Source organism: Pristiophorus japonicus, chromosome 20 (assembly GCF_044704955.1).
Source record: "Pristiophorus japonicus isolate sPriJap1 chromosome 20, sPriJap1.hap1, whole genome shotgun sequence".
NCBI lineage: Eukaryota > Metazoa > Chordata > Chondrichthyes > Pristiophoridae > Pristiophorus > Pristiophorus japonicus.
In genome coordinates, this window is record NC_091996.1 from 64,132,463 (window position 1) to 64,151,457 (window position 18,995).

Sequence of the window (18,995 nt, forward strand, 5' to 3'; positions counted from 1 at the left end):
CCTGGGCCCTCGGCTCTTCTGAGCCCTGTATGCTCATTCACCGCACCTCCGCCACGATCACTCACCGCTCCTTCACCACAAACATTCACCGCACCTCCGCCATGATCACTTGCCGAATCTCTGCCATAAACATTCGCCGCACCTCCGCCACGATCTCTCACCGAATTTCAGCCACGATCTCTCATCGCTGCTCCGCCTCAATCACTCGCCACACCTCCGCCACGATCACTCACCGCTCATTTGCCCCGACCTCCGCGCTCCTCTGCTGTACCCGGGCCCCGCCAATGTTGCTGCCCACGCTCCAAATGGTGACCTGGGTTTTGATATCAGCCCCAGTTGCGCACCTCGAAATCGTCACACACTTGGAATGGCTCGCGCTGGAATTTGTAGTGGTATGCTGCTCCAGCTTTTTCATAGCCCGAGCTGCAGAGATGCTCTCTCGCAGGTCGGGGGGCCACGGATGTTCCAGAGCCTGCCCGCTCCAGCTCTTTTGTGGGAGAACAGCTCCGCAGGTCGGGCTATAAAAGAGCTGGAGCGGCAGGCCCTGGAACATTGTGGTTCGCCCGACCTGCGAGAGAACACTTTTAAATAGGCGCGTCTTATTAGGACAACACCCACTTAGCGCCTGTTTTCACCCAATAAGAGCGATCGATTCTTCCCCAGGCCTCTACTATTCACAGCATTCACAGTTGCATTGTTGCATTTGTTTCCGGGCCTCATGCAGGCTGATCACGTTGTGGAATTAGTGCCTGTTAGTGATAACATGAAGCCTGTTTACCCAGCAAGTGCCGCGCAAAGCCAGACTGACAGACATTCATTTTGTTTGAAGTGTGAGTCCTCCGTAGTGAATGTCAGTCAAAAAAGAAACATGGGCCGATGTATCTCAATGGAACCACAATCAGCCCCACAGTGTGATTGCGCTTTCTGTCTGTGGACGCCCAGGGTTTTGTATCATAAATATTCATGTGAGGTCAGTAACTTCAGTAAGTGTTTGCTCAGAAGTAGTTGGGATTATCTTACATTCACTAAAGACAAATAAAGATCTATGTGGTTCAATGAAGCTTTATTGCCGAAATGCCTCAATGCAATACATCTGTCCCTTGATTTGTAGTAGCAGGGAGATGCTTATCCTTCTACCTTCATGGCTTTGAATTCTACCACTACTCGCATGGGCTTCGTTCGGCCTTCTTCAGTTTTGGGTCCTTCTTTTTGGGGCAATGACGATGTGTTTTTTTCTTCTCTTCCTTCGCAGGAGGTGGCACTGCTGGCAGTATAACAAACCCGTCAGTATCTGACTAAGAAACCTATCGATAACTCAACAAACCCGTCAGTATCTGACAAATAAATCTATCAATAACTTAGTTATATACCAGTCAGTATCTGTTCAATAAAAGGTTCAATAACTTGGTAACAAGTCAGACATACTCCCTGGTCATTATCGGTTTATATTATTCCCAGAAAATCACTGCTGTGTATTACGCCCCGAGCGCCTGAGGACAATTTACCAAGTTAAAGACATCATACGAATGCAAGTTGTTCTTGTTCTCAGCATTGGCGTGTCCTAGCGCGTATCGGTGTGTATTACCGAGTCAGCATCTATGTTTATTTCCCAGTCAGTATCAGCATGTATTACCCAGTCAGTATCGGGGTGTATTACTTAGTCAGTATCTGTATGTAATACACAGTCAGTTTCGGTGTGTATTCCCTATAAGCATCTGTGTATATTACCCAGTCAGTTTCAGTGTGTATTACCCTGTCACTTTATGTGTCGAAACCCCAGTCAGTTTTGTGTGTGTATTCCCCAGTCAGTATCTGTGTGTAGTCCCCAGTCAGTATCTACGTGTATTACCCAGTCAGTATATGTGTGTATTACTTAGTTAGTATTGATTTGTATTCCCAGTCAATATAAGTGTGCATTACTCAGTCAGTATCTGTGTGCATTGCCCACTCAGTATCAATGTATATTCCCCACTCAGTATCAATGTATATTCCCCACTCAGTATCAATGTGCATTCCCCACTCAGTATCAATGTGTATTCCCCATTCAGCATCAATGTGTATTCCCCACTCTGTATCAATGTGTATTTCCCACTCTGTATCAATGTGTATTCCCCACTCTGTATCAATGTGTATTCCCCACTCTGTATCAATGTGTATTCCCCACTCAGTATCAATGTGTATTCCCCACTCAGTATCAATGTGCATTCCCCACTCAGTATCAATGTGTATTCCCCATTCAGCATCAATGTGTATTCCCCACTCTGTATCAATGTGTATTTCCCACTCTGTATCAATGTGTATTCCCCACTCTGTATCAATGTGTATTCCCCACTCAGTATCAATGTGTATTCCCCACTCAGTATCAATGTGTATTCCCCACTCAGTATCAGTGTATAGTACTCACTGAGTATCAGTGTATATTCCCCACTCAGTATCAATGTATATTCCCCACTCTGTATCAATGTATATTCCCCACTCAGGATCAATGTGTATTACCCCATCAGTATCAATGTGTATTCCCCACTCAGTATCAATGTGTATTCCCCACTCTGTATCAATGTGTATTCCCCATCAGTATCAATGTGTATTCCCCAGTCAGGATCAATGTGTATTCCCCACTCAGTATCAATGTATATTCCCCACTCAGTATCAATGTGTATTCCCCACTCAGTATCAATGTGTATTCCCCACTCTGTATCAATGTGTATTCCCCATCAGTATCAATGTATATTCCCCATCAGTATCAATGTGTATTCCCCATCAGTATCAATGTGTATTCCCCACTCTGTATCAATGTGTATTCCCCATCAGTATCAATGTGTATTCCACACTCAGTATCAATGTGTATTCCACACTTAGTATCAATGTGTATTCCACACTCAGTATCAATGTGTATTATCCACTCAGTATCAATGTATATTCCCCACTCAGTATCAATGTGTATTACCCACTCAGTATCAATGTATATTCCGCACTCAGTATCAATGTATATTCCGCACTCAGTATCAATGTATATTCCCCACTCAGTATCAATGTATATTCCCCACTCAGTATCAATGTATATTCCCCATCAGTTTCAGTGTATATTCTCCACTCAGTTTCAATGGCCCCGGTTTTCATGAGCTGCAAGGCCCACCCATTTGCCACCCAAAGGACTTTCGATGGCCGCCGAGAGACCGGGCGGTAATTAGCCTGAAAGATTCCTCTAAAAGAGGTGGCAGTACCGCACAGCGGCAAAATAACGGCTTACGTCGTCAATCTGGACGGCAATGTGCGAAAGCTCACAACCTCAGTGGCAAAGGAGCTTGCCGCCCAAGGGCTGCCCAGAGTGGAGTCGGGCCCATGGAGGGCGTAGGACCTGAAAAGAAAAAACATCACAACAAAACAAAAAATCACTGGAACACCTTCAGGGGACCCCATCCAGGTCAGACGTTGTAAAAAATTTTTTTAAAAGATGTTCACTCACCTTCTTTTGCAGGTCTTCATACCCACCGTTGGTGTAAGAACAGCCTCCATGCAGCAGTCCTTCCCACTGCTGGCGCTGACTCCCGCCCGCACCAATCTGACATCTCGGCGGGCGGGAGGACACTTACGTGACTTGGCCACCAGAGGACGTCAGCGGGCGATTCCAGGCAGTATTCCCCTCCCACCCACTGCAGCCCAAGAGGAAAATGTTGAGGAGTGGAAACCGGCAGGAAAACGCGGAAAAGCCACCAATATCGGGGCCAATGTGTATTACCCAGACAGTATCTGTGTGTATTACCCAGTCAGTGTCTGTGTGTATTACCCAGTCAGTGTCTGTGTGTATTACCCAGTCAGTATCTGTGTGTATTACCCAGTCAGTGTCTGTGTGTATTACCCAGTCAGTGTCTGTGTGTATTACCCAGTCAGTGTCTGTGTGTATTACCCAGTCAGTGTCTGTGTGTATTACCCAGTCAGTGTCTGTGTGTATTACCCAGTCAGTGTCTGTGTGTATTACCCAGTCAGTGTCTGTGTGTATTACCCAGTCAGTATCTGTGTGTATTACCCAGTCAGTATCTGTGTGTATTATCCAGTCAGTATCTGTGTGTATTACCCAGTCAGTATCTGTGTGCATTACCTAGTCAGTATCTTTGTGTATTACCCAGTCAGTATCAATGTGTATTACACAGTCAGCATTAGTGTGTATTACCCAGTCAGTATCTGTGTGTATTACCCAGTCAGTATCTGTGTGTATTATCCAGTCAGTATCTGTGTGTATTACCCAGTCAGTATCTGTGTGTATTATCCAGTCAGTATCTGTGTGCATTACCCAGTCAGTATCTGTGTGCATTACCCAGTCAGTATCTGTGTGTATTACCCAGCCAGTATCTGTGTGTATTACCCAGTCAGTATCTGTGTGTATTACCCAGTCAGTATCTGTGTGTATTACCCAGTCAGTACCTGTGTGTATTACCCAGTCAGTATCTGTGTGCATTACCCAGTCAGTATCTTTGTGTATTACCCAGTCAGTATCAATGTGTATTACACAGTCAGCATTAGTGTGTATTACCCAGTCAATATCTGTGTGTATTACCCAGTCAGTATCTGTGTGTATTACACAGTCAGCATTAGTGTGTATTACCCAGTCAGTATCTGTGTGTATTACCCAGTTAGTATCAATGTGTATTACACAGTCAGCATTAGTGTGCATTACCCAGTCAGTATCTGTGTGTATTACCCAGTCAGTATCTGTGTGCATTACCCAGTCAGTATCTGTGTGTATTACCCAGCCAGTATCTGTGTGTATTACCCAGCCAGTTTCTTTGTATTACCCAGTCAGTATCAATGTGTATTCCACAGTCAGCATTAGTGTATATTACCCAGCCAGTATCTGTGTGTATTACCCAGCCAGTATCTGTGTGTATTACCCAGTCAGTATCTGTGTGCATTACCCAGTCGGCATCTGTGTGTATTACCCAGTCGGTATCTGTGTGTATTACCCAGCCGGTATCTGTGTGTATTACACAGTCAGTATCTGTGTGTATTACCCAGTCAGTATCTGTGTGCATTACCCAGTCAATATCTGTGTGTATTATCCAGTCAGTATCTGTGTGTATTACCCAGTCAGTATCTGTGTGCATTACCCAGTCAGTATCTTTGTGTATTACCCAGTCAGTATCAATGTGTATTGCACAGTCAGCATTAGTGTGTATTACCCAGTCAGTATCTGTGTGTATTACCCAGTCAGTATCTGTGTGCATTACCCAGTCAGTATCTTTGTGTATTACCCAGTCAGTATCAATGTGTATTACACAGTCAATATTAGTGTGTATTACCCAGTCAGTATCTGTGTGTATTACACAGTCAGTATCTGTGTGTATTACCCAGTCAGTATCTGTGTGTATTACCCAGTCAGTATCTGTGTGTATTACACAGTCAGTATCTGTGTGTATTACCCAGTCAGTATCTGTGTGCATTACCCATTCAGTATCTGTGTGTATTATCCAGTCAGTATCTGTGTGTATTACCTAGCCAGTATCTGTGTGCATTACCCAGTCAGTATCTGTGTGCATTACCCAGTCAGTATCTGTGTGCATTACCCAGTTAGTATCTGTGTGTATTACCCAGCCAGTATCTGTGTGTATTACCCAGTCAGTATCTGTGTGTATTACCCAGTCAGTACCTGTGTGTATTACCCAGTCAGTATCTGTGTGCATTACCCAGTCAGTATCTTTGTGTATTACCCAGTCAGTATCAATGTGTATTACCCAGTCAGTATCTGTGTGTATTACCCAGTCAGTATCTGTGTGTATTACCCAGTCAGTATCTGTGTGCATTACCCAGCCAGTATCTGTGTGCATTACCCAGTCAGTATCTGTGTGCATTACCCAGTCAGTATCTGTGTGCATTACCCAGTCAGTATCTGTGTGCATTACCCAGTCAGTATCTGTGTGCATTACCCAGTCAGTATCTGTGTGTATTACGCAGCCAATATCTGTGTGTATTACCCAGTCAGTATCTGTGTGTATTACCCAGTCAGTACCTGTGTGTATTACCCAGTCAGTATCTGTGTGCATTACCCAGTCAGTATCTTTGTGTATTACCCAGTCAGTATCAATGTGTATTACACAGTCAGCATTTGTGTGTATTACCCAGTCAGTATCTGTGTGTATTACCCAGTCAGTATCTGTGTGTATTACACAGTCAGCATTAGTGTGTATTACCCAGTCAGTATCTGTGTGTATTACCCAGTCAGTATCAATGTGTATTACACAGTCAGCATTAGTGTGTATTACCCAGTCAGTATCTGTGTGTATTACCCAGTCAGTATCTGTGTGCATTACCCAGTCAGTATCTGTGTGTATTACCCAGCCAGTATCTGTGTGTATTACCCAGCCAGTATCTGTGTATTACCCAGTCAGTATCAATGTGTATTCCACAGTCAGCATTAGTGTGTATTACCCAGCCAGTATCTGTGTGTATTATCCAGCCAGTATCTGTGTCTATTACCCAGTCAGTATCTGTGTGCATTACCCAGTCGGTATCTGTGTGTATTACCCAGTCGGTATCTGTGTGTATTACCCAGCCGGTATCTGTGTGTATTACACAGTCAGTATCTGTGTGCATTACCCAGTCAGTATCTGAGTGCATTACCCAGTCAGTATCTGTGCGTATTATCCAGTCAGTATCTGTGTGTATTACCCAGTCAGTATCTGTGCGTATTATCCAGTCAGTATCTGTGTGTATTACCCAGTCAGTATCTGTGTGTATTATCCAGTCAGTATCTGTGTGTATTACCCAGTCAGTATCTGTGTGTATTATCCAGTCAGTATCGGTGTGTATTATCCAGTCAGTATCTGTGTGTATTACCCAGTCAGTATCGGTGTGTATTATCCAGTCAGTATCTGTGTGTATTACCCAGCCAGTATCTGTGTGCATTACCCAGTCAGTATCTGTGTGCATTACCCAGTCAGTATCTGTGTGCATTACCCAGTCAGTATCAGTGTGTATTACCCAGCCAGTATCTGTGTGTATTACCCAGTCAGTATCTGTGTGCATTACCCAGTCAGTATCAGTGTGTATTACCCAGCCAGTATCTGTGTGCATTACCCAGTCAGTATCTGTGTGCATTACCCAGTCAGTATCTTTGTGTATTACCCAGTCAGTATCAATGTGTATTACACAGTCAGCATTAGTGTGTATTACCCAGTCAGTATCTGTGTGTATTACCCAGTCAGTATCTGTGTGTATTATCCAGTCAGTATCTGTGTGTATTACCCAGTCAGTATCTGTGTGTATTATTCCGGCCGGTATCTGTGTGCATTACCCAGTCAGTATCTGTGTGCATTACCCAGCCAGTATCTGTGTGTATTACCCAGTCAGTATCTGTGTGTATTACCCAGTCAGTACCTGTGTGTATTACCCAGTCAGTATCTGTGTGCATTACCCAGTCAGTATCTTTGTGTATTACCCAGTCAGTATCAATGTGTATTACACAGTCAGCATTAGTGTGTATTACCCAGTCAATATTTGTGTGTATTACCCAGTCAGTATCTGTGTGTATTACACAGTCAGCATTAGTGTGTATTACCCAGTCAGTATCTGTGTGTATTACCCAGTTAGTATCAATGTGTATTACACAGTCAGCATTAGTGTGTATTACCCAGTCAGTATCTGTGTGTATTACCCAGTCAGTATCTGTGTGCATTACCCAGTCAGTATCTGTGTGTATTACCCAGCCAGTATCTGTGTGTATTACCCAGCCAGTTTCTTTGTATTACCCAGTCAGTATCAATGTGTATTCCACAGTCAGCATTAGTGTGTATTACCCAGCCAGTATCTGTGTGTATTACCCAGCCAGTATCTGTGTGTATTACCCAGTCAGTATCTGTGTGCATTACCCAGTCGGCATCTGTGTGTATTACCCAGTCGGTATCTGTGTGTATTACCCAGCCGGTATCTGTGTGTATTACACAGTCAGTATCTGTGTGTATTACCCACAGTATCTGTGTGCATTACCCAGTCAATATCTGTGTGTATTATCCAGTCAGTATCTGTGTGTATTACCCAGTCAGTATCTGTGTGCATTACCCAGTCAGTATCTTTGTGTATTACCCAGTCAGTATCAATGTGTATTGCACAGTCAGCATTAGTGTGTATTACCCAGTCAGTATCTGTGTGTATTACCCAGTCAGTATCTGTGTGCATTACCCAGTCAGTATCTTTGTGTATTACCCAGTCAGTATCAATGTGTATTACACAGTCAATATTAGTGTGTATTACCCAGTCAGTATCTGTGTGTATTACCCAGTTAGTATCTGTGTGTATTACACAGTCAGTATCTGTGTGTATTACCCAGTCAGTATCTGTGTGCATTACCCATTCAGTATCTGTGTGTATTATCCAGTCAGTATCTGTGTGTATTACCTAGCCAGTATCTGCGTGCATTACCCAGTCAGTATCTGTGTGCATTACCCAGTCAGTATCTGTGTGCATTACCCAGCCAGTATCTGTGTGTATTACCCAGTCAGTATCTGTGTGTATTACCCAGTCAGTACCTGTGTGTATTACCCAGTCAGTATCTGTGTGCATTACCCAGTCAGTATCTTTGTGTATTACCCAGTCAGTATCAATGTGTATTACCCAGTCAGTATCTGTGTGTATTACCCAGTCAGTATCTGTGTGTATTACCCAGTCAGTATCTGTGTGCATTACCCAGCCAGTATCTGTGTGCATTACCCAGTCAGTATCTGTGTGCATTACCCAGTCAGTATCTGTGTGCATTACCCAGTCAGTATCTGTGTGCATTACCCAGTCAGTATCTGTGTGCATTACCCAGTCAGTATCTGTGTGTATTACGCAGCCAATATCTGTGTGTATTACCCAGTCAGTATCTGTGTGTATTACCCAGTCAGTACCTGTGTGTATTACCCAGTCAGTATCTGTGTGCATTACCCAGTCAGTATCTTTGTGTATTACCCAGTCAGTATCAATGTGTATTACACAGTCAGCATTTGTGTGTATTACCCAGTCAGTATCTGTGTGTATTACCCAGTCAGTATCTGTGTGTATTACACAGTCAGCATTAGTGTGTATTACCCAGTCAGTATCTGTGTGTATTACCCAGTCAGTATCAATGTGTATTACACAGTCAGCATTAGTGTGTATTACCCAGTCAGTATCTGTGTGTATTACCCAGTCAGTATCTGTGTGCATTACCCAGTCAGTATCTGTGTGTATTACCCAGCCAGTATCTGTGTGTATTACCCAGCCAGTATCTGTGTATTACCCAGTCAGTATCAATGTGTATTTCACAGTCAGCATTAGTGTGTATTACCCAGCCAGTATCTGTGTGTATTACCCAGCCAGTATCTGTGTCTGTTACCCAGTCAGTATCTGTGTGCATTACCCAGTCGGTATCTGTGTGTATTACCCAGTCGGTATCTGTGTGTATTACCCAGCCGGTATCTGTGTGTATTACACAGTCAGTATCTGTGTGCATTACCCAGTCAGTATCTGTGTGCATTACCCAGTCAGTATCTGTGCGTATTATCCAGTCAGTATCTGTGTGTATTACCCAGTCAGTATCTGTGTGCATTACCCAGTCAGTATCTGTGCGTATTATCCAGTCAGTATCTGTGTGTATTACCCAGCCAGTATCTGTGTGCATTACCCAGTCAGTATCTGTGTGCATTACCCAGTCAGTATCTGTGTGCATTACCCAGTCAGTATCTGTGTGTATTACCCAGTCAGTATCTGTGTGTATTACCCAGTCAGTACCTGTGTGTATTACCTAGTCAGTATCTATGTGCATTACCCAGTCAGTATCTTTGTGTATTACCCAGTCAGTATCAATGTGTATTACCCAGTCAGTATCTGTGTGTATTACCCAGTCAGTATCTGTGTGTATTACCCAGTCGGTATCTGTGTGTATTACCCAGTCGGTATCTGTGTGTATTACCCAGCCGGTATCTGTGTGTATTACACAGTCAGTATCTGTGTGCATTACCCAGTCAGTATCTGTGTGCATTACCCAGTCAGTATCTGTGCGTATTATCCAGTCAGTATCTGTGTGTATTACCCAGTCAGTATCTGTGCGTATTATCCAGTCAGTATCTGTGTGTATTACCCAGTCAGTATCTGTGTGTATTATCCAGTCAGTATCTGTGTGTATTACCCAGTCAGTATCTGTGTGTATTATCCAGTCAGTATCGGTGTGTATTATCCAGTCAGTATCTGTGTGTATTACCCAGTCAGTATCGGTGTGTATTATCCAGTCAGTATCTGTGTGTATTACCCAGCCAGTATCTGTGTGCATTACCCAGTCAGTATCTGTGTGCATTACCCAGTCAGTATCTGTGTGCATTACCCAGTCAGTATCAGTGTGTATTACCCAGCCAGTATCTGTGTGTATTACCCAGTCAGTATCTGTGTGCATTACCCAGTCAGTATCAGTGTGTATTACCCAGCCAGTATCTGTGTGCATTACCCAGTCAGTATCTGTGTGCATTACCCAGTCAGTATCTTTGTGTATTACCCAGTCAGTATCAATGTGTATTACACAGTCAGCATTAGTGTGTATTACCCAGTCAGTATCTGTGTGTATTACCCAGTCAGTATCTGTGTGTATTATCCAGTCAGTATCTGTGTGTATTACCCAGTCAGTATCTGTGTGTATTATTCCGGCCGGTATCTGTGTGCATTACCCAGTCAGTATCTGTGTGCATTACCCAGTCAGTATCTGTGTGTATTACCCAGCCAGTATCTGTGTGTATTACCCAGTCAGTATCTGTGTGTATTACCCAGTCAGTATCTGTGTGTATTACCCAGTCAGTACCTGTGTGTATTACCCAGTCAGTATCTGTGTGCATTACCCAGTCAGTATCTTTGTGTATTACCCAGTCAGTATCAATGTGTATTACACAGTCAGCATTAGTGTGTATTACCCAGTCAATATCTGTGTGTATTACCCAGTCAGTATCTGTGTGTATTACACAGTCAGCATTAGTGTGTATTACCCAGTCAGTATCTGTGTGTATTACCCAGTTAGTATCAATGTGTATTACACAGTCAGCATTAGTGTGTATTACCCAGTCAGTATCTGTGTGTATTACCCAGTCAGTATCTGTGTGCATTACCCAGTCAGTATCTGTGTGTATTACCCAGCCAGTATCTGTGTGTATTACCCAGCCAGTTTCTTTGTATTACCCAGTCAGTATCAATGTGTATTCCACAGTCAGCATTAGTGTGTATTACCCAGCCAGTATCTGTGTGTATTACCCAGCCAGTATCTGTGTGTATTACCCAGTCAGTATCTGTGTGCATTACCCAGTCGGCATCTGTGTGTATTACCCAGTCGGTATCTGTGTGTATTACCCAGCCGGTATCTGTGTGTATTACACAGTCAGTATCTGTGTGTATTACCCAGTCAGTATCTGTGTGCATTACCCAGTCAATATCTGTGTGTATTATCCAGTCAGTATCTGTGTGTATTACCCAGTCAGTATCTGTGTGCATTACCCAGTCAGTATCTTTGTGTATAACCCAGTCAGTATCAATGTGTATTGCACAGTCAGCATTAGTGTGAATTACCCAGTCAGTATCTGTGTGTATTACCCAGTCAGTATCTGTGTGCATTACCCAGTCAGTATCTTTGTGTATTACCCAGTCAGTATCAATGTGTATTACACAGTCAATATTAGTGTGTATTACCCAGTCAGTATCTGTGTGTATTACCCAGTCAGTATCTGTGTGTATTACACAGTCAGTATCTGTGTGTATTACCCAGTCAGTATCTGTGTGCATTACCCATTCAGTATCTGTGTGTATTATCCAGTCAGTATCTGTGTGTATTACCTAGCCAGTATCTGTGTGCATTACCCAGTCAGTATCTGTGTGCATTACCCAGTCAGTATCTGTGTGCATTACCCAGCCAGTATCTGTGTGTATTACCCAGTCAGTATCTGTGTGTATTACCCAGTCAGTACCTGTGTGTATTACCCAGTCAGTATCTGTGTGCATTACCCAGTCAGTACCTTTTTGTGTATTACCCAGTCAGTATCAATGTGTATTACCCAGTCAGTATCTGTGTGTATTACCCAGTCAGTATCTGTGTGTATTACCCAGTCAGTATCTGTGTGCATTACCCAGCCAGTATCTGTGTGCATTACCCAGTCAGTATCTGTGTGCATTACCCAGTCAGTATCTGTGTGCATTACCCAGTCAGTATCTGTGTGCATTACCCAGTCAGTATCTGTGTGCATTACCCAGTCAGTATCTGTGTGTATTACGCAGCCAATATCTGTGTGTATTACCCAGTCAGTATCTGTGTGTATTACCCAGTCAGTACCTGTGTGTATTACCCAGTCAGTATCTGTGTGCATTACCCAGTCAGTATCTTTGTGTATTACCCAGTCAGTATCAATGTGTATTACACAGTCAGCATTAGTGTGTATTACCCAGTCAGTATCTGTGTGTATTACCCAGTCAGTATCTGTGTGTATTACACAGTCAGCATTAGTGTGTATTACCCAGTCAGTATCTGTGTGTATTACCCAGTCAGTATCAATGTGTATTACACAGTCAGCATTAGTGTGTATTACCCAGTCAGTATCTGTGTGTATTACCCAGTCAGTATCTGTGTGCATTACCCAGTCAGTATCTGTGTGTATTACCCAGCCAGTATCTGTGTGTATTACCCAGCCAGTATCTGTGTATTAACCAGTCAGTATCAATGTGTATTCCACAGTCAGCATTAGTGTGTATTACCCAGCCAGTATCTGTGTGTATTACCCAGCCAGTATCTGTGTCTATTACCCAGTCAGTATCTGTGTGCATTACCCAGTCGGTATCTGTGTGTATTACCCAGTCGGTATCTGTGTGTATTACCCAGCCGGTATCTGTGTGTATTACACAGTCAGTATCTGTGTGCATTACCCAGTCAGTATCTGTGTGCATTACCCAGTCAGTATCTGTGCGTATTATCCAGTCAGTATCTGTGTGTATTACCCAGTCAGTATCTGTGTGCATTACCCAGTCAGTATCTGTGCGTATTATCCAGTCAGTATCTGTGTGTATTACCCAGCCAGTATCTGTGTGCATTACCCAGTCAGTATCTGTGTGCATTACCCAGTCAGTATCTGTGTGCATTACCCAGTCAGTATCTGTGTGTATTACCCAGTCAGTATCTGTGTGTATTACCCAGTCAGTACCTGTGTGTATTACCTAGTCAGTATCTATGTGCATTACCCAGTCAGTATCTTTGTGTATTACCCAGTCAGTATCAATGTGTATTACACAGTCAGCATTAGTGTGTATTACCCAGTCAGTATCTGTGTGTATTACCCAGTCAGTATCTGTGTGTATTACCCAGCCAGTATCTGTGTGTATTACCCAGTCAGTACCTGTGTGTATTACCTAGTCAGTATCTATGTGCATTACCCAGTCAGTATCTTTGTGTATTACCCAGTCAGTATCAATGTGTATTACACAGTCAGCATTAGTGTGTATTACCCAGTCAGTATCTGTGTGTATTACCCAGTCAGTATCTGTGTGTATTACCCAGTCAGTATCTGTGTGTATTACCCAGTCAGTACCTGTGTGTATTACCTAGTCAGTATCTATGTGCATTATCCAGTCAGTATCTTTGTGTATTACCCAGTCAGTATCAATGTGTATTACACAGTCAGCATTAGTGTGCATTACCCAGTCCGTATCTGTGTGCATTACCCAGTTAGTATATGTGTGTATTACCCAGCCAGTATCTGTGTGTATTACCCAGTCAGTATCTGTGTGTATTACCCAGTCAGTACCTGTGTGTATTACCCAGTCAGTATCTGTGTGCATTACCCAGTCAGTATCTTTGTGTATTACCCAGTCAGTATCAATGTGTATTACCCAGTCAGTATCTGTGTGTATTACCCAGTCAGTATCTGTGTGTATTACCCAGTCAGTATCTGTGTGCATTACCCAGCCAGTATCTGTGTGCATTACCCAGTCAGTATCTGTGTGCATTACCCAGTCAGTATCTGTGTGCATTACCCAGTCAGTATCTGTGTGTATTACCCAGCCAGTATCTGTGTGTATTACCCAGTCAGTATCTGTGTGTATTACCCAGTCAGTATCTGTGTGCATTACCCAGTCAGTATCTGTGTGCATTACCCAGTCAGTATCTGTGTGCATTACCCAGTCAGTATCTGTGTGCATTACCCAGTCAGTATCTGTGTGTATTACGCAGCCAATATCTGTGTGTATTACCCAGTCAGTATCTGTGTGTATTACCCAGTCAGTACCTGTGTGTATTACCCAGTCAGTATCTGTGTGCATTACCCAGTCAGTATCTTTGTGTATTACCCAGTCAGTATCAATGTGTATTACACAGTCAGCATTAGTGTGTATTACCCAGTCAGTATCTGTGTGTATTACCCAGTCAGTATCTGTGTGCATTACCCAGTCAGTATCTGTGTGCATTACCCAGTCAGTATCTGTGTGCATTACCCAGTCAGTATCTGTGTGTATTACGCAGCCAATATCTGTGTGTATTACCCAGTCAGTATCTGTGTGTATTACCCGGTCAGTACCTGTGTGTATTACCCAGTCAGTATCTGTGTGCATTACCCAGTCAGTATCTTTGTGTATTACCCAGTCAGTATCAATGTGTATTACACAGTCAGCATTAGTGTGTATTACCCAGTCAGTATCTGTGTGTATTACCCAGTCAGTATCTGTGTGTATTACACAGTCAGCATTAGTGTGTATTACCCAGTCAGTATCTGTGTGTATTACCCAGTCAGTATCAATGTGTATTACACAGTCAGCATTAGTGTGTATTACCCAGTCAGTATCTGTGTGTATTACCCAGCCAGTATCTGTGTGTATTACCCAGCCAGTATCTGTGTATTAACCAGTCAGTATCAATGTGTATTCCACAGTCAGCATTAGTGTGTATTACCCAGCCAGTATCTGTGTGTATTACCCAGCCAGTATCTGTGTCTATTACCCAGTCAGTATCTGTGTGCATTACCCAGTCGGTATCTGTGTGTATTACCCAGTCGGTATCTGTGTGTATTACCCAGCCGGTATCTGTGTGTATTACACAGTCAGTATCTGTGTGCATTACCCAGTCAGTATCTGTGTGCATTACCCAGTCAGTATCTGTGCGTATTATCCAGTCAGTATCTGTGTGTATTACCCAGTCAGTATCTGTGTGCATTACCCAGTCAGTATCTGTGCGTATTATCCAGTCAGTATCTGTGTGTATTACCCAGCCAGTATCTGTGTGCATTACCCAGTCAGTATCTGTGTGCATTACCCAGTCAGTATCTGTGTGCATTACCCAGTCAGTATCTGTGTGTATTACCCAGTCAGTATCTGTGTGTATTACCCAGTCAGTACCTGTGTGTATTACCTAGTCAGTATCTATGTGCATTACCCAGTCAGTATCTTTGTGTATTACCCAGTCAGTATCAATGTGTATTACACAGTCAGCATTAGTGTGTATTACCCAGTCAGTATCTGTGTGTATTACCCAGTCAGTATCTGTGTGTATTACCCAGCCAGTATCTGTGTGTATTACCCAGTCAGTACCTGTGTGTATTACCTAGTCAGTATCTATGTGCATTACCCAGTCAGTATCTTTGTGTATTACCCAGTCAGTATCAATGTGTATTACACAGTCAGCATTAGTGTGTATTACCCAGTCAGTATCTGTGTGTATTACCCAGTCAGTATCTGTGTGTATTACCCAGTCAGTATCTGTGTGTATTACCCAGTCAGTACCTGTGTGTATTACCTAGTCAGTATCTATGTGCATTACCCAGTCAGTATCTTTGTGTATTACCCAGTCAGTATCAATGTGTATTACACAGTCAGCATTAGTGTGCATTACCCAGTCAGTATCTGTGTGCATTACCCAGTTAGTATATGTGTGTATTACCCAGCCAGTATCTGTGTGTATTACCCAGTCAGTATCTGTGTGTATTACCCAGTCAGTACCTGTGTGTATTACCCAGTCAGTATCTGTGTGCATTACCCAGTCAGTATCTTTGTGTATTACCCAGTCAGTATCAATGTGTATTACCCAGTCAGTATCTGTGTGTATTACCCAGTCAGTATCTGTGTGTATTACCCAGTCAGTATCTGTGTGCATTACCCAGCCAGTATCTGTGTGCATTACCCAGTCAGTATCTGTGTGCATTACCCAGTCAGTATCTGTGTGCATTACCCAGTCAGTATCTGTGTGTATTACCCAGCCAGTATCTGTGTGTATTACCCAGTCAGTATCTGTGTGCATTACCCAGTCAGTATCTGTGTGCATTACCCAGTCAGTATCTGTGTGCATTACCCAGTCAGTATCTGTGTGCATTACCCAGTCAGTATCTGTGTGTATTACGCAGCCAATATCTGTGTGTATTACCCAGTCAGTATCTGTGTGTATTACCCAGTCAGTACCTGTGTGTATTACCCAGTCAGTATCTGTGTGCATTACCCAGTCAGTATCTTTGTGTATTACCCAGTCAGTATCAATGTGTATTACACAGTCAGCATTAGTGTGTATTACCCAGTCAGTATCTGTGTGTATTACCCAGTCAGTATCTGTGTGTATTACACAGTCAGCATTAGTGTGTATTACCCAGTCAGTATCTGTGTGTATTACCCAGTCAGTATCAATGTGTATTACACAGTCAGCATTAGTGTGTATTACCCAGTCAGTATCTGTGTGTATTACCCAGTCAGTATCTGTGTGCATTACCCAGTCAGTATCTGTGTGTATTACCCAGCCAGTATCTGTGTGTATTACCCAGCCAGTATCAATGTGTATTCCACAGTCAGCATTAGTGTGTATTACCCAGCCAGTATCTGTGTGTATTACCCAGCCAGTATCTGTGTCTATTACCCAGTCAGTATCTGTGTGCATTACCCAGTCGGTATCTGTGTGTATTACCCAGTCGGTATCTGTGTGTATTACCCAGCCGGTATCTGTGTGTATTACACAGTCAGTATCTGTGTGTATTACCCAGTCAGTATCTGTGTGCATTACCCAGTCAGTATCTGTGCGTATTATCCAGTCAGTATCTGTGTGTATTACCCAGTCAGTATCTGTGTGCATTACCCAGTCAGTATCTGTGCGTATTATCCAGTCAGTATCTGTGTGTATTACCCAGCCAGTATCTGTGTGCATTACCCAGTCAGTATCTGTGTGCATTACCCAGTCAGTATCTGTGTGCATTACCCAGTCAGTATCTGTGTGTATTACCCAGTCAGTATCTGTGTGTATTACCCAGTCAGTATCTGTGTGTATTACCCAGTCAGTACCTGTGTGTATTACCTAGTCAGTATCTATGTGCATTACCCAGTCAGTATCTTTGTGTATTACCCAGTCAGTATCAATGTGTATTACCCAGTCAGTATCTGTGTGTATTACCCAGTCAGTATCTGTGTGTATTACCCAGTCAGTATCTGTGTGCATTACCCAGCCAGTATCTGTGTGCATTACCCAGTCAGTATCTGTGTGCATTACCCAGTCAGTATCTGTGTGCATTACCCAGTCAGTATCTGTGTGTATTACCCAGCCAGTATCTGTGTGTATTACCCAGTCAGTATCTGTGTGCATTACCCAGTCAGTATCTGTGTGCATTACCCAGTCAGTATCTGTGTGCATTACCCAGTCAGTATCTGTGTGCATTACCCAGTCAGTATCTGTGTGTATTACGCAGCCAATATCTGTGTGTATTACCCAGTCAGTATCTGTGTGTATTACCCAGTCAGTACCTGTGTGTATTACCCAGTCAGTATCTGTGTGCATTACCCAGTCAGTATCTTTGTGTATTACCCAGTCAGTATCAATGTGTATTACACAGTCAGCATTAGTGTGTATTACCCAGTCAGTATCTGTGTGTATTACCCAGTCAGTATCTGTGTGTATTACACAGTCAGCATTAGTGTGTATTACCCAGTCAGTATCTGTGTGTATTACCCAGTCAGTATCAATGTGTATTACACAGTCAGCATTAGTGTGTATTACCCAGTCAGTATCTGTGTGTATTACCCAGTCAGTATCTGTGTGCATTACCCAGTCAGTATCTGTGTGTATTACCCAGCCAGTATCTGTGTGTATTACCCAGCCAGTATCAATGTGTATTCCACAGTCAGCATTAGTGTGTATTACCCAGCCAGTATCTGTGTGTATTACCCAGCCAGTATCTGTGTCTATTACCCAGTCAGTATCTGTGTGCATTACCCAGTCGGTATCTGTGTGTATTACCCAGTCGGTATCTGTGTGTATTACCCAGCCGGTATCTGTGTGTATTACACAGTCAGTATCTGTGTGTATTACCCAGTCAGTATCTGTGTGCATTACCCAGTCAGTATCTGTGCGTATTATCCAGTCAGTATCTGTGTGTATTACCCAGTCAGTATCTGTGTGCATTACCCAGTCAGTATCTGTGCGTATTATCCAGTCAGTATCTGTGTGTATTACCCAGCCAGTATCTGTGTGCATTACCCAGTCAGTATCTGTGTGCATTACCCAGTCAGTATCTGTGTGCATTACCCAGTCAGTATCTGTGTGTATTACCCAGTCAGTATCTGTGTGTATTACCCAGTCAGTATCTGTGTGTATTACCCAGTCAGTACCTGTGTGTATTACCTAGTCAGTATCTATGTGCATTACCCAGTCAGTATCTTTGTGTATTACCCAGTCAGTATCAATGTGTATTACACAGTCAGCATTAGTGTGTATTACCCAGTCAGTATCTGTGTGTATTACCCAGTCAGTATCTGTGTGTATTACACAGTCAGCATTAGTGTGTATTACCCAGTCAGTATCTGTGTGTATTACCCAGTCAGTATCTGTGTGTATTACACAGTCAGCATTAGTGTGTATTACCCAGTCAGTATCTGTGTGTATTACACAGTCAGCATTAGTGTGTATTACCCAGTCAGTATCTGTGTTTAATACCCAGTCCGTGTCTTGTAGTATTACCCAGCCAGTATCGGTGTGTATTACCCAGCCAGTATCGGTGTGTATTACCCAG

General features: G+C 43.1%; 1 protein-coding gene across 3 annotated transcripts in view; it reads right to left on the reverse strand.

Moving 5' to 3' along the window:
- Positions 1-1,054: 1,054 nt before the first annotated feature.
- The window catches only part of LOC139232950 (cytochrome c1-like), a 74,848-nt gene continuing 56,907 nt past the window's right edge, over positions 1,055-18,995 (reverse strand). For 2 of the 3 annotated variants that reach the window (XM_070863446.1, XM_070863444.1), the window contains exon 4: positions 1,055-1,264. In XM_070863446.1, coding sequence (XP_070719547.1) covers positions 1,161-1,264 — 104 coding nt within the window. In that variant the 3' untranslated portion in view covers positions 1,055-1,160. The remainder of the gene's footprint in view (positions 1,265-18,995) is intronic. The other variant, XM_070863445.1, reaches the window with a different exon arrangement.